We start from the raw sequence: 14122 nt of genomic DNA, 5'->3' as shown, positions 1-14122 counted from the left end.
AAAGGTGAGTCTCAGTGATGATGTATGATAAGAAAAGTTAATGTGTGTTTGCAATAAAAATTAATCATGTTGATATTTAAAATGAAATGAGTAAAGATACTTGACAAACACTGAAAGATGTTTCTAACTTGATAACTGACTAGCTCTAGAAAAAACAGGGTTTTTTGAGATTGGATTTTTATTTTGTTTTATCCTCACATTTTTTTGAGTCTGTGTGCACTGATTCCAGAAAGCATGTTTTAAATAGACAACTGGTGAATTTTTTATATGCACAGGATTTGTTTTTATTTTGGTTTGTATCAGTTGGTTGACATCACTTGTGTGTGTGATGTTGGATGCTCTTTGGGGCAGGAGCACTTTTCATTGTATGTACTTCATTTTTTGTTTTTAACGTCTATTTTTTTTTTACCTATTATTTGAAAAAAGCGTATTTTCAGTTTTAGGAGGTGTTAAAAATGAACTGATCCTACTGAGGTTCTCAGCCCTGTCTTGTCAAAGCAGAATACGTGGAAACTGTCAGTGTTCGTATCTCGTGAGTACAGGTGACTTACAGAGCTACTAAGTGATGCTCACTGGAAAACTACATGCAGATGTGTTGTACAATAATGAAACTGTTAACAGTGTACATTGAAAGGTGCTTTGTTCATTTTTTAAACACATTAATCTCCCAAAATAAAAGATCGAAGCTTTCCTATGTTGAATATTTGAATCTGCACTTTTAAGTGCATATGGAAAGGAAGAGTTCTGTGAGACTTTTTCAGTAAACAGAGTGAAAAGAACCAGTGCAGAAAAAAAGCTGGCTAGATTCTTTGCTTGTGTTAAATGCGTGAGTGCCTCGTTGATGATGGAGGATATCTTTCTAAACCATTTCCTGGCACATTTTACCATTTCTAGTTTGTGAGACACTGTCAGATCTTGTGTAGTGTCTTCCTTCTGGTCTGTTTTCATATAAGTAAATCTGAAGTTCAGTATAAACTCTCTTTTATTGACTGGAAATATGCAGGTCGTGGGTGACCTGTAGTCACCACTGAGATCTGTATATTAGCTCTTTAACTGAGCTTTTGAAAAAGCCTAACGTGGCCCTCTAAGTCTCTCCAATTGACCTGACAAAGAGAGATTTTTTAATCACTTGTAGCTACAGCTCTTTCAGTGCTTCAGCAAGCAGGCAGTTTGCATATAAATCTATCTAGAATAGCTGATGCATCTCAGTATTTACACAACCCTTGAAACAATACGTATTGGGTCTGATAAACAAGAATCTTTCAGCTGTCCTGCTCCATTAGCTTAAGGTCAGTTTAACCTGCCAGCTAATGAGGCACAGAGCTGCTGTGGATCATTCAGGTGCAGCAGAACCACCAGAAGACAGATTTGATCTCAGCAATTAACCCTGTAGCGTGATGGCAGAAAATACATGATTGAGATGTCCCTGAGGGCTCTCCGTTGTGACTGCTACACAGGGATAAGTACAGAATTTCTGTAACAATATATTCATTTAAATCAAGACAGCAACAAAAATCCCAAATAAATCCCTAACCTACATTACAGGTGTCTTCTTGTGAGTCAGGAAATGAAATTACAGTCTGTAAAGCATAAGCAAATGCTACCAGGTTCATAACCAAAAAATAAATAAAGGTAGTATTTGGTCAGGTATGCGTGTATATAGATCTGCACATATTTCATTCTCTCATTAAATGGTGATGGAGTATCTTCATTACCACTGGCAGATATAATCCCTGCCATCTTTTTTACTTACTTTTCTCAGTCTATTGAGGTCATTTCAGTTTGATTCAGCAGGCTGCTAGAGACACTACAGATGTACCTCAATAGATGCTAAAGCATATTACTAACTAGTCCACTTACCTGTCCCATTTCACAGCCCCTCCTCCATATCAGAAAGAGAGATGCTCATCCTCAAGTAGCAGTCCAAGCATGCATATGCCATATCAGTCAGGACTAAGAGTATTTATTATATTTTTCTGTAGAGGTTCATGGCATACAGGGTAGGAGGACACCCAATGCCGTTTCAGCTCCTTTAAAGTGCCCCAGTGAGCTAGGGCACCCCACTGCCGTGTTTCGTCGGCTCCACAGCAAGCTGTCTTTGGAATTGCCCTTCAGGATGTCAGTACAGTGCCCTGACAGCTTCTGCATCTGTGTGCTGAGGGACACTGGGTTTTACACTCCAGCTCAGGTGTGGGGGATTCTTCCTGCCTTGTGGAGGTACCTGCACCTAAATCCTTGATCTGTTTTTCTGATAAAGACAAATATCCAAGTTTAAGTTGCAGAATTGCATGCAATTGAAAGACCTGGGAAGACATCGTTAAGTCCTGTCTCTTGCACTTTGGTGCTGATAAAATCTCCCCATACCACGTGATCACAGATGCACGTCTTAAGAAACATACTTTGAGGAGCTGTGGCTTTCATCACAGTATCACAGTATGTTTGGGATTGGAAGGGACCTCAAAAGATCATCTAGTCCAATCCCCCTGCTGGAGCAGGAACGCCTAGGTGAGATCGCACAGGAACATGTCCAGGCGGGTTTTGAATGTCTCCAGAGAAGGAGACTCCACAACCTCCCTGGGCAGCCTGTTCCAGTGCTCTGTCACCCTCACAGAGAAGAAGTTTTTTCTCAAATTTAAGTTGCTGTTTTAGCTTCAGTGTGGTGTAGCTGAAACTTTCAGATTAATGCCTTTATTGCAAAGGCTTCTCCACCTGCAAAGAGAGATGAATCTCCAGCACCAGCTCATCTGATAAAGTGATCTTCACCAACTGGAGGTAGAACCATCACACAGTCTAGTTGCTATCTTCCATTGGTTGTCTGAGTCTTGCCATTGACATTATCACTGTCCAGCAAGGTTGTCCTGCAGACAGCTGTAATCAGGTCCTGTCGTTCTGCTAATTAAGGTGCTGTCTTTAAGAGTACTGGATGCCTTACGTGTATTATGAATGTGGCTGGTCAGTAAGGGTTCTGAGAATACCCTTTGATCTCTAAATGCTGCCACCATCTTTTGATTTTGTTGTTGAAGATAATGAGGAATTTGAAAATACAAATACATCCTCATTGCACTTTCAATAGGCCCTTAAAAGTACTGTTGGAATTTTCTGGAGTCACTAACATACTGAGATTGCCTCATCTATGTGGCTGTGCAGAGCTTGGAAGAGGGTATCAAATCCTTTGAAATCCTTATGAAGGTCTAGCTTCTCTTAAAATATCTTTATGTGAAGGGTGAAGTTTTATTTGGTGTGAGGTCAATAGCACAAGACATTGCATGAGCTTTGAGCTTAAGCTGTGTGTTAATTGCTGATTAATGATAGAAATGTAAAGGAGTTAGAAGTGGTGATGCTGGTTTATTATGGGAAAACACTTAGAAGATGTAGGTAAATACAGACATTCTTTTTTTCATGCAATTATTTATATTGCCTGAAACCAGGCTTGGAATTTCCTTGTTAATGAGGAGCGCGTTCTTGTCATTATTTGTCAGTTTACGTTATGAAATGCAAACAGGTTGAGAGATTCTCAGTTTTGATTTTCAAATAAGTCAGATCATCTGGGCAGTAAAAACTAAGAAATGCAAAGAAATTCAGTGTGATGTAGTGCAATATTTTCGTTCAAATACTCATACAGAATGACAGGGCAGGGTATGCCATGACAAGGTTTTACCTGCTGACTTTCATCTTGAATAATGACTATTGTAGAGAGAGTTTTTTAAAAACGTAAAGAGGGGTGAGGAGGCAGGCTCCCCCTGGTTTTCAGAAGGTTTTGTGCAACTAATTCTATTTCTATAGTTTTGCAAAGTTCTCTCCTATAAATTAGTGCATTTCATGTACTATACAAACAGAGAGACAGTGTTTACCTTACATGATATTTTTGTTGGCTTAGAGAACCAATTCTTTTTGTTGAAGGTGTTCATGACAAAAAAAGCGAAGTCAGGACAGATGAATGAGTAGTTGAATTTGTATCAAATGACTGTTCACAGACGTCACCCACAAGATGGGACAAAGGATTGCCTGTAGTGTCCTAGGAGAATTCAGCAAATACAATTATTATGCACGGGTGTCCTACAAGGATCCATGGTAGCGGCTTTCCTCATCACACTGTTTGAATCTGGGGCCAAGGTCAGGAATAATCATCTACGAAACAGCAGCTGGCATGTAGAGTAAATGGCGAGGCAGAGAGCAGTTAACCATCTCCACTTCTCCCTGCAGCCTGATTATGTTTGCTGAGGAAGTAAAATTAAAGCTTTCACTGAAATTTTAGCAGTAAAATCCCAGCTTTTAGCATGCATCCCAAGAATTTAACATTTCTGTGAGATCGTAGACAAAACTCTGACAGTGAGGTTAAATGGTTAACAAAGTACAAATGAAAAACCTCTCCTATTCATGTCAAACTTGTTTGTGAGCTAGTATTTTTCAAAAACCGTTTTAAATGTGACATAAATAAATCTAGCATTAGGCAAGCATTCCCATTAAGCCTCTCCTGTGAGGTGAATTCAGCTGTGGCTTTACCAAAGAGGAAGGTACGCGAAGGATGGAGCAGTGAAATGCTGCTACGGTAGGTGTTGCTGTTCCACAGCGCGGTCCCTGTCCTGCCCAATTTCCAATACTCAATTTACACTGGAGTATGCAGTTCCCTTCAAGACTTCCAGGTTCAAATGTATTTTAGAAAATACTTCCCTGTCCTCAAGTCCACGTGTTTCTTTGGGAGGGCATATTGTATGTCACAGCATTTCCTCTTAACGTGGATTTCTAGGCATGTAGGAAAAGTGTTTCTTCACTAAGCGTTTAAAATCTGTAAATGTAGAGTATGGAGACTCTTAGAAAAGCATCTTTTGGGAGGCAGTTTGGGGTAGAAAGAGAGAGAGGAGACAGAAGTAGTTTCTGGAATATGACCTCTTCCCGGGTTTTTGTTTTCTATGAAAGGTGCGAAGTGAGCTGCTTTTGTGAGTGATGTTCTGACCTGGATTACCGTGATGGATTAGGCTTTGCTGTTCTGTGGTGTTAGACCTGATGAAACACCGTGTGGGAAAGTCACGGAGCAGGGGGAAAGCGGTGTTAATCCGTCTTGCCATAGTGGTTTATATGGCACTAAGAGTATGTAAAAAGCAGACAAATGTGTAGTGGAGTATAAGAAAAGCAGCATTTCCTCTTGTCTAAAATAGAGCCTTAGTCCAAAAGGCTACTTCATACACATTTTTTCCCTCGTTTTGAAGTTTTCATGTGTTGAAGATATTTCTGCACTGGTGACAATGAATTGCTTTGCCCTCATGGGTGCAAGAGCGCTAGTAATCTGCTGGCTGGCCGTATGGTTCACATTTATTTTAATGTGTCTTTAACATCAGGAGAATAGCTGAGACAGCAGAAGAAAATGCTTATGTTTTGGAGTTCAGCCAGAACTGAGATCGTTTATGTTTCATAATCAAAGAACTACCAGTTTTGTCAGGAAAAAATGTTTGAAAAACATGATGGGTTTAAAATGTCATTCTTATCAGGATTTTGTAAAATTAGGAAGTAGCCTTTGCATTTCCCTGACGAATACAGTCACAGTGGGATCTCTTCCCAGGTGGGGGGGGTTCAGATTGTTTTGGCCAGAAATGCCCAGAGGGAAATGCTCTGTCTTTCACCAGTGTCACACTGCTGCAGCTGCACAGCCTGGAGAGCAAAGAGAGGATGTTCAAAGGGGAATGAGAAGTGCAGCTGTCTAGTGCATTATGTGTATGTGAGAGCAAATCAGGAAAACTTTGTTTCAGTCTGCCAGCGCCTCATTACTGTTGCTTACCTATTTCATCAGTTATAATTTATTTATGTATAAATGAGGCTTGGATGTTTCTCATAACGATACAGTGGACTGCTGGTGTAAATATTTGGGTTTTCTTCTTTGGAGAATTACTTTTCTTGGAATTTGGGAGCTGGGTGGGCCCATGATGACATGGTTACCAAAACATGAGAAATATATTATAAATAAATACAATAAACCTGAATTTGACAAATGTGGAAATAATTGGGGGGGTTGTGTCTTTAATTTTTCATAAGTTCACAAGTAGATAAATAATGGTTATGCTCAGGGAGAGAGCAGAAAATACAGCTTGAGGTGGAAAAGGAAGGGGCACCAGAAGCACCTGCAGAACTTTAGCGCAGCTGCGGCAGGAGGCAGTGGCTGGGGATGTTGGGTGCAGGTGCCACCCACCAGTGTCCTCCCTCTTTGCCCCTGTGCTGGGGCCGTCCTAGCTCGGCTGGTCGCGGAGGGTGGGAGGGCCAGCAAACAGGCAGACAGACAGCTCAGCCCTGTCCACAGGGCTCAGTCGGGACCCCACTGCTGCCAGCTTTCCAGTCAATGCTTTGAAAACATCTTGGTAGGGGGAAGGGACAGGAAAGAAGGGCACACAACTTGAGAAGTTAGAGAGCTGCTGATACCTAGCTTGGAATAACTTGTGGAAAATGAGCTAGTAATAAAATTCTTCAGTTTCCCAATAATACATAAAATAAAAAATAAATTTTATTTGCAATATGGTAAGGTAAGGTAAGGTAAGATGGCTTTGAGCAAACCTGGCCTACTGGAAGGTGTCCCTGCCCATGGGAGGGGGCTTGGAACTAGATGAACTTGCAAAAAATCTTGTAATTATGAGCCTGTTGGTAGGAATAAGGTGATGGCAACCATTATTTGAAACTAACTTAGCAGAAGGACTGGATGGTTTCTTCCATATAACTTCCATATAATTACAACGCTAAGGAGACAATCTCTAACCATATATTACAATATTATGATACAAATACATTACTAATATATTACAAAAATTACAAATCTGTGTATTGCTACAGCTTTCTTCACCCTTAGCTATTCACATATTCTTCTAGACATACATTTAAGCTTTTCTCCCATATAAATTGCTTCATTCCCTTTTATATTAGCTGTTGATGAACAACGGCCCCTCTTTATTCTCTAACCTCACATGACTGGAATGGCTCTCATTTTTTTTTTTTACTTTCTTTGTTGAGGAGTCATTTTCCAAACCCAGAAAGTGTTTTCTCACTTGCTGTGTTTGGTGACAGAATTCCAGCAGAGATCAATGCTTTGTACAATGTACTTTAGCCAGGATGAATCTGACAGGGAAGTTTTATTGTCAAACCGCTATTTGTAATATTTGCCCATCTCCCATTAATTGTCATTGTGATGGAGATCTATGTGACACAGCAGCCTAAGTGAGAAAGAACAGCAGCCATGGAAGCTATTTTGCAGAACAGTTTTATTTTTTTAAGGCTGTTGTTTTTTTCATGAAAGCTGTATTTTTTTTTTTTTTTTTTTTTTTTTACATTGCTACTTTCTTCAGTTTTGACTTTAAAGTTTTATTTTTAGAATATCTTTGAAAAATGAATTACTGGGGCCTCCTCCTTCATGTGGACATATAGGAGGCACTGTATCTGGAAAAATCCATTTAATGCACTTGATCAAGTACCTACTAGTACTAGCTTAAAAAAAACCAAAACAACAACTGAGGAACAATTAGTCTTCGATGCCATTACTGTGAGCCACTGGGCGATAAAAATAGTACTTTTTGTTTTGACAGATGAAATATTACCATTTTAAATTGCAACCATTTTAATAAAAATGATGGTAGTAAAAGTTATGACTTAGTGGCCCAATGCAGGAAATTGTTCTGAACTATGTATATCATTTACCACTTATGCAAACAACCATCATGGTGTTTGATCTATTTTTATTCTTTCGACAGTTGGTCTCACTGTGTCTAGTAAACCACAGGCTGGCTAAGACAGGTTTACTGAGTCAGGCCTTAGTCTGTCTAATTTGGAGGGTGAGGGGGACTAGGGTTAGGGTAATGTGTAGAAAAAGGTTGTCTTGAATTAGGCAAAGCTTGTTCCATGTCAATGTGCAATGTTATTAATAAATCACTGAAATCTCAATTTCTTGAATGACTGCTGAACAATTATATCTATTCTGTTCTACAGTTAATGACTGAAAAAAGAACGTACTGAAATACTGAAAGATGAAGGGCTGTGATTAAAATAAAGGTGATATCTGCCATTCTGCAGGTTTCTGGCTCACCATACAGGTGTTCTTTAATTTTGGAAACCTTAAGAGATTCATTGTATGTTCAATAGCCAGAGAAGTGCGTAAACCAGGAATTGTGCTTAAAGAGAAATGGCAGAAATATCATAGGTAGTCATGAAATAAACTATAACTGCTGTGGATAATGAGGATTGTTGTGAGGGCGAGGGGTTAGTAACTGAGAAAAAGATCAATAAACGCATCCTACTGTGTATGTGTGCAGGCACATGATGAAAAAGATAGCAAAGGCGCAAGCACAAAGAGCAGGTTGTGTTTCCAGGATGGGTTAGCCATGCTTGGCTTAAACAATTGTTTGCTATTTCCTTTAATTCTTTTGGTCTTACCTTTAGAAATTTTGTTTTCAGACAATCGCCAGTTTTGCCATAAATGGTCTGTGGTGCAGATGACATGTGCTGTGGCCGTTAGTTGGGGTGAAGTGCTGCTTGATGGGCCTGTGCTGCATCCAGGAACAGCCCTGGAGCTGCAGCAGCTGCTTCTGCATGGCAGGGAGCTGATGATCCCTCAGGGCCTGACGTGGCTCCCTGAGGGGGACGCCAGTCGCAAGCAGCTTATTAACTTGGGCTCTGCTCTGCCAAACCCAGAAACTGAGCCACTCAAAAGTCAAATGCCAAAAATCAGCATTTCTGCAGCTGATATTATTTCAGATGAGTAATTCTGACGGTGCTGTTTGAAGATATCTGTGTCTGAAGACCTTTTTCAGATCTAAGAGATCATTCTGTAGCAGTAATGTTCTTAACAGTATCATCCTTTCTTCTGATAATTGATATATTTTATGCATTCCAATACTTAAAGTATCCGTCAAAAATATTTAATTCCATATAATCTTGAAACATGGAACTAAAAATTGTATTAATCGTTTAAATACATGAGAATGCAGTATATTTTTCCTTGCATGGAATATATCAGACTTGTATATAAATGTGTTAAAGATCACGTGTGATGCATAGGACAGTTTTAGGTGATGATGAATATTCCTGTTCCCTCTGGCATACTCCCTTGCCATGAACTGCTAGACCCAAGATGGTGGTGTTAATTTCCAAAAAACACCTAGTTTCTGTTGCCAGTGTGTGTCCAGCAGATGCTCGAACACCACATCTCAGCCTCACAGACGGTGCCTGGAGTCAATATTGCCCTTTTTGTGCAGAACAGATGCCAGTGGCATCCACTGATATCACTTGTTGCTCAGGCAGATGGCATGTAAGCACTTTTTTAAGACTGGACAAGAAAGGAAGCTGTTACTAGATCTCTTCAGGATAAGTGTGGTGTTTGCACTCTCTTTGGATACATTTTTAGATTGCAAGCTTTTGCTTCCTGGGAAAACCTTTGGCACTGGCTCCAAAGAGGCCGGCAAGCCTTGCAGTGCCCCTCATTCTGAAAGGAGCTTGCTAGTTGTGTAATGTTGGTAAATTTTGTCTGGGCATATGTTTGTGCTTTCTGATATATCAGAATATATGTATTTTGTATGTCCTTCTGTCTTGAGTTAAGCAGTGTCCTTAGCAGTAATTACAACTTATTTGAACATGCTATTTAAGGTACAGTGCATGCAAAATAACGTATGTCCCTGACTGTCGGTAAGGTGGTCTGAGAATCTAAGTTTTGGTTGACTTGGAGCAAAAGGACTGAATGAGTTAGAGAGCACTTTGTGCCTGATGTTGGAAAATATTCAACATTTCCATTCAATATCTAATAACAATTTTTTTGAGATTACATTTAGGCAGCCCTCTCCTCAGAGATGATATGAAGTATAGGAGGGCAAGAACATAGTACCTTTGTGGTGCCAACTGTGCTTCCTTTGTGTCCTTTGTTACTGAGGTGGTTGCAATTCTCTAGTCCCCTCACTGACATCCCTAATCTATGTTTTTAGGTAATCAACTAAAATCCTGTAATCTTTGCCTGATCTGTTCTTGTAAACATCATTCTCATAATTATGGATATATTCTGACTACTTCCTAGCAGTAATGCAGAAGAGATGACTATAGAGTTATTCACAGTATTGAGGAAAAATAACACTGCTTCAAGCTTTTATGATTATGTCAGTAGGGCATATTGTTTGTAATTTGGTTACAGGACTATATTTTCTAATATACTTTTTTTTAATATAGTTAGGTAGATTATGCTGGGTTTTGGACTGAATTACTTCATGTAAAAATTGGGGCTTTTACATTCGTGCTGATTAACATTTCACTACATAATAATATTAGAGAATTAACTATGTTTTAATTGTGACAATAAACCAGACCTGTTACAAAACCAGTGCTGAAGACAAATCATTTCCAAACTCTAGAGACAGTGCAATGTTAGATGAACAGTGTACATCATGTTGCTCTTACTGCTTTTACAGAATGGTTCCAAGTCTCTCAAGCGTGGTCAAACACCTTTAAAATCATTTTACTACCTGAATTCTGGCAATTAGGCCTTTCATTCACACCTGTCCAATGTTACCTGTAAAATGCAAAGCAATTAGGAATTAGTCTCAACATCCTATTGTCATTTTGCAATAAAGCAAGTAAATCAGGCTGCTCATCTTAAAATCAAATCTCTTTCTCTAATGCTTGTGGGTTTTCTGGTTTGGTTTGGTTTGTTTTTTTCTCTAAAGGCTCACCACTGTTACCAGTGAGAAACAACAGATCAGTGTTGTTGGAAGGGGTTATTAAATGTCTGTAGAAATAAGAACAACATTTAACAGTTAAAATTTGGCACTTGTTTTTAAACAAATCCATTTCATATGCTACTGCATATATGCATAAGAAAAACTGAGTACAAGTGGAAGGGAAATCAGAAAATAATGAGACAGGACTAGATTAAATTTCTTGTCAAAATCTGACACATTAGAATATATATACACACATATTCAGTGCATAGCAGCAGAAAGGATGAAGGTAAAGAAAAAGGAAGTGGCTCTGATTGTTAATCGCATTATTCCAATATTATTCTCCGATTATGGTGGTATGAATTTCTGAGACAGTCTGTAACACTAAAAATATTGCCTTTATAGTTTTTCTAATGCTAATTTATCACACTTCAGGTTACAAGAGATAGGAATCTTTTCTGCCAATGTGATCCTGTGCCTAAAGATGTATTTATGGATCTCTACAGCTAAGCCTTGCTGACAGAATAATAATGGGTACACAGACCTATGAGAGACACGGTCTGCTCTTCTCACTGCTGTCATATGCAACGCTGTTTTCTTCACAGGGTTTGAGGAGGAGCAAGTCAGTGGATCACTGTCTTGGAGATGACACTGTGAAAAAAAGTTTCTTTTGCTGGGACTTATTTGCTTCCTTGGTAAAAGGATAAAATATTTTTATAATGCTCTAAATTTCTGTTCTGTTTATTATTATAGCAGTTTATAATAGCTTCTAGGTTTTCATAGATGGTAAATATTTCTAATGTTATTTCCTCATTTAGACTGCAGACCTCTGAACTTCAGTGTGTACATAGGTGCCATTAAGGTAAATAGAACTACACAAGTGACAAATTTGCTGTATGACTGAAAGTTATTCATACTGTAATGTGCATCTGTTCTAGCTTCTTCAATCCTGAAGAGAGAGAAGCGGAAGAGAACAAAAAATGTCCACTTTAACTGTGTTACTGTGTATTACTTCACGAGAAGACAAGGCTTCACCAGTGTTCCCAGCCAAGGAGGAAGCACACTGGGAATGTCCACCCGCCACAACAGTGTGCGCCAGTACACGCTTGGAGAATTTGCGATGGAACAGGAGAGGCTTCACCGAGAGATGTTAAGAGAACACCTAAGGGAGGAAAAACTTAATTCTCTAAAATTAAAGGTAAAAATTTTTCGGGACTTTGATCCCTGCCTTATTTATTTAAACAAGCAGTGTCAGAGCTATATGTGCCCCACGTGTATATTTTGAACAAAACCATTTCCCTTCCGTCAACTACATTTTCAATCAAAACAACAGCATTTTTCTTTCTTTTTTTTTTTTTTTTAGTTTTACTGAAGACATTCTTGTTTGAAATTTCCAGGCGCTGCTGTAGCTCTCATTGATGTGTACCTCAAAGTGCTTTACAGGGAGGTTGTTTAATTCCTGTTTTCTGCAGAGAGGAAAACAAAGGCCGAGAGTTGTGGAAGTTGCTCTTACCAGGGTGTCCAGGAGAAGTTTGGATGTGCCAGGAAGAGAATGAGTCTCCTGAGCCCTTGCACAGTGCCCTGTTAGACAAGGGCATGGTAACATCCTAAGTACAGGAAGTGAAACAGCTTATTTTCTTGACCAACTTGAGCAACTTTAGCAAAAAAGAACAGTAATACTAAACATGTTTTCCTTTTTCAGTGTGCTGATTTACATGATTGTGTGCCTTTAATGTTTCACCAAAGGATATCTGTGTTAAAGAAGAAATGTGTCAGACAAATTAACCAGCTGTATCACTTTAACTAGTCAGAACAAATCTTGGCTATGGTTTTGAAGCTGTATTTTTAAATATAGCATAGGAGGGGAAAGAAACTGTTTATTTAGTAGAGGAGAACAGAGGAGGGGATTGTGTTCTTGGAAGTGGCCCTTCTGCCGCTTTAAAACTGTTGGCAAAATTTCTGTTCTGTTTTTAATAGTGGTTGAAACACTTCCTGTATAATAGCTTGTGTTATATGTATTTTGGGCTTCTTTTCAGATGAATCTAGTAAATAAAAGTGCACAGTTTTTAGAATTGTAACCAAACTGCTGTGCTCCATAGCCCCTTCTCTTGTGATATTATATCTCTGTTTCAGATACTACCACAGTTGTCCAGAGTAAACTGGCACCCTCCAAGTTGAAGAAATGCCTTTAGCTTATTCCCATAGATAGAACTATCTTCACAAGTTCCATGTCTGAACTCCTGAAGAACTGTGTATGACCTTTACTGTTGTAATTACTTTTTTCAGTCTCCTAATTGTTTTTTATTTGAATAGCTAAATATATTCTTAAATAGTTGATAAAATTTGAACTGTCATAATGAAAACAAACATAAAACCACTCAGGGCAAAGGCAAATTAAAGACAGATATTTGGACAGGTTGGAAACCGAAGTGTGTTAGTGACTTATCACTAGAGAGAGACTACACCTCTGAACATTTCGCATCGCAGGATCTTCAGAGCATCAAGTGCAAACTGAGCTGTGTCACTGTAACCAATGACTCTGTGTAGACCCCTTGGCTGACTTCCAGGAATCAGCTCAAAGAGACGAATCCCCAGTGGAGTGAGTAAAGAATAGTAAGGCATGCAAATATTTCACTTTTCCTTTTTATAGCTAGAAAGTAAATAAAGGAAAATCACAGATCCTGTTTAGTACTAAAGACTGGATGAGGCTTTTTTGCTTTCATCTGTATAGAGTAGAGCTTGGCTCCTTGTGCTTTCATAATTCTCCTCTTGGCTGGGATGGATCTCCTTTCTACATTAACTTAACTCCAGGCCACTCTTTTTTTTTGGGACATAGACTCTAGTATCTGCTCCTCTTCCAAATACAACACATTCTTCTGTCTCCCCAAACACTTTTTTGAGTGGGTGATAATCTTTCCTTTGACTATTAAGTTACTGCAAAATCTCTTCATAAGCATTCAGTGAATAAGGAAAGCTTGTTTCGCATTCCTCCCTCTGTCCTAATTTTAATTGTTTCCTTTTACCAAATAGAAAAGTCCTTTCCCCTACACTTAATTCAGCACTGGTGGGATTCTTTCTTCACTGATTCTCAGCAGTTGATGTGGGAATAGTTTACTGACATGTTCTGAGGCTGGTAAGCTGGCTCCAACGTTTCCATTCAAATACTAAGAAATTGTGGTTAGGTCTTCAGAAGTTCTGTATTAGAAAATGGATTTGATGGTTCTTGATAATCTTCTTCCCTCTGTAGTTACCCAGCTACGCTAAGAAATGTTCAGATCATTCATTTAATTAATTCATTTGTTCTTTGCGTAACAAAATTGAGGAAAAAAGCACACGAGACAACAAGGAGGTCACCCAGCAAAGGAGTCAGGAACTAAGGTGCTTTGGAATGGCAGACTGCTGTCTAATCCTGCTGGATGCCCAGGCCTGTGACTTCACAGCCTGCTGGATGC

The 14122-nt window shown here is 39.1% G+C and overlaps 1 protein-coding gene across 1 annotated transcript in view; it reads left to right on the top strand.

Annotated features, from left to right (window-relative positions):
- Positions 1–14122, top strand: part of CSRNP3 (cysteine and serine rich nuclear protein 3) — a 101148-nt gene that overhangs the window by 80851 nt on the left and 6175 nt on the right. The window contains exon 4 of the mRNA XM_082055728.1: positions 11609–11868. Coding sequence (XP_081911854.1) covers positions 11609–11868 — 260 coding nt within the window. The remainder of the gene's footprint in view (positions 1–11608; positions 11869–14122) is intronic.

This window comes from Streptopelia decaocto (genome assembly GCF_964273445.1).
Source record: "Streptopelia decaocto genome assembly, chromosome: 6".
Classification (NCBI taxonomy): domain Eukaryota; kingdom Metazoa; phylum Chordata; class Aves; order Columbiformes; family Columbidae; genus Streptopelia; species Streptopelia decaocto.
Note: the sequence above shows the minus strand (reverse complement) of the source record. Positions and strands in the feature narration are given on the sequence as shown.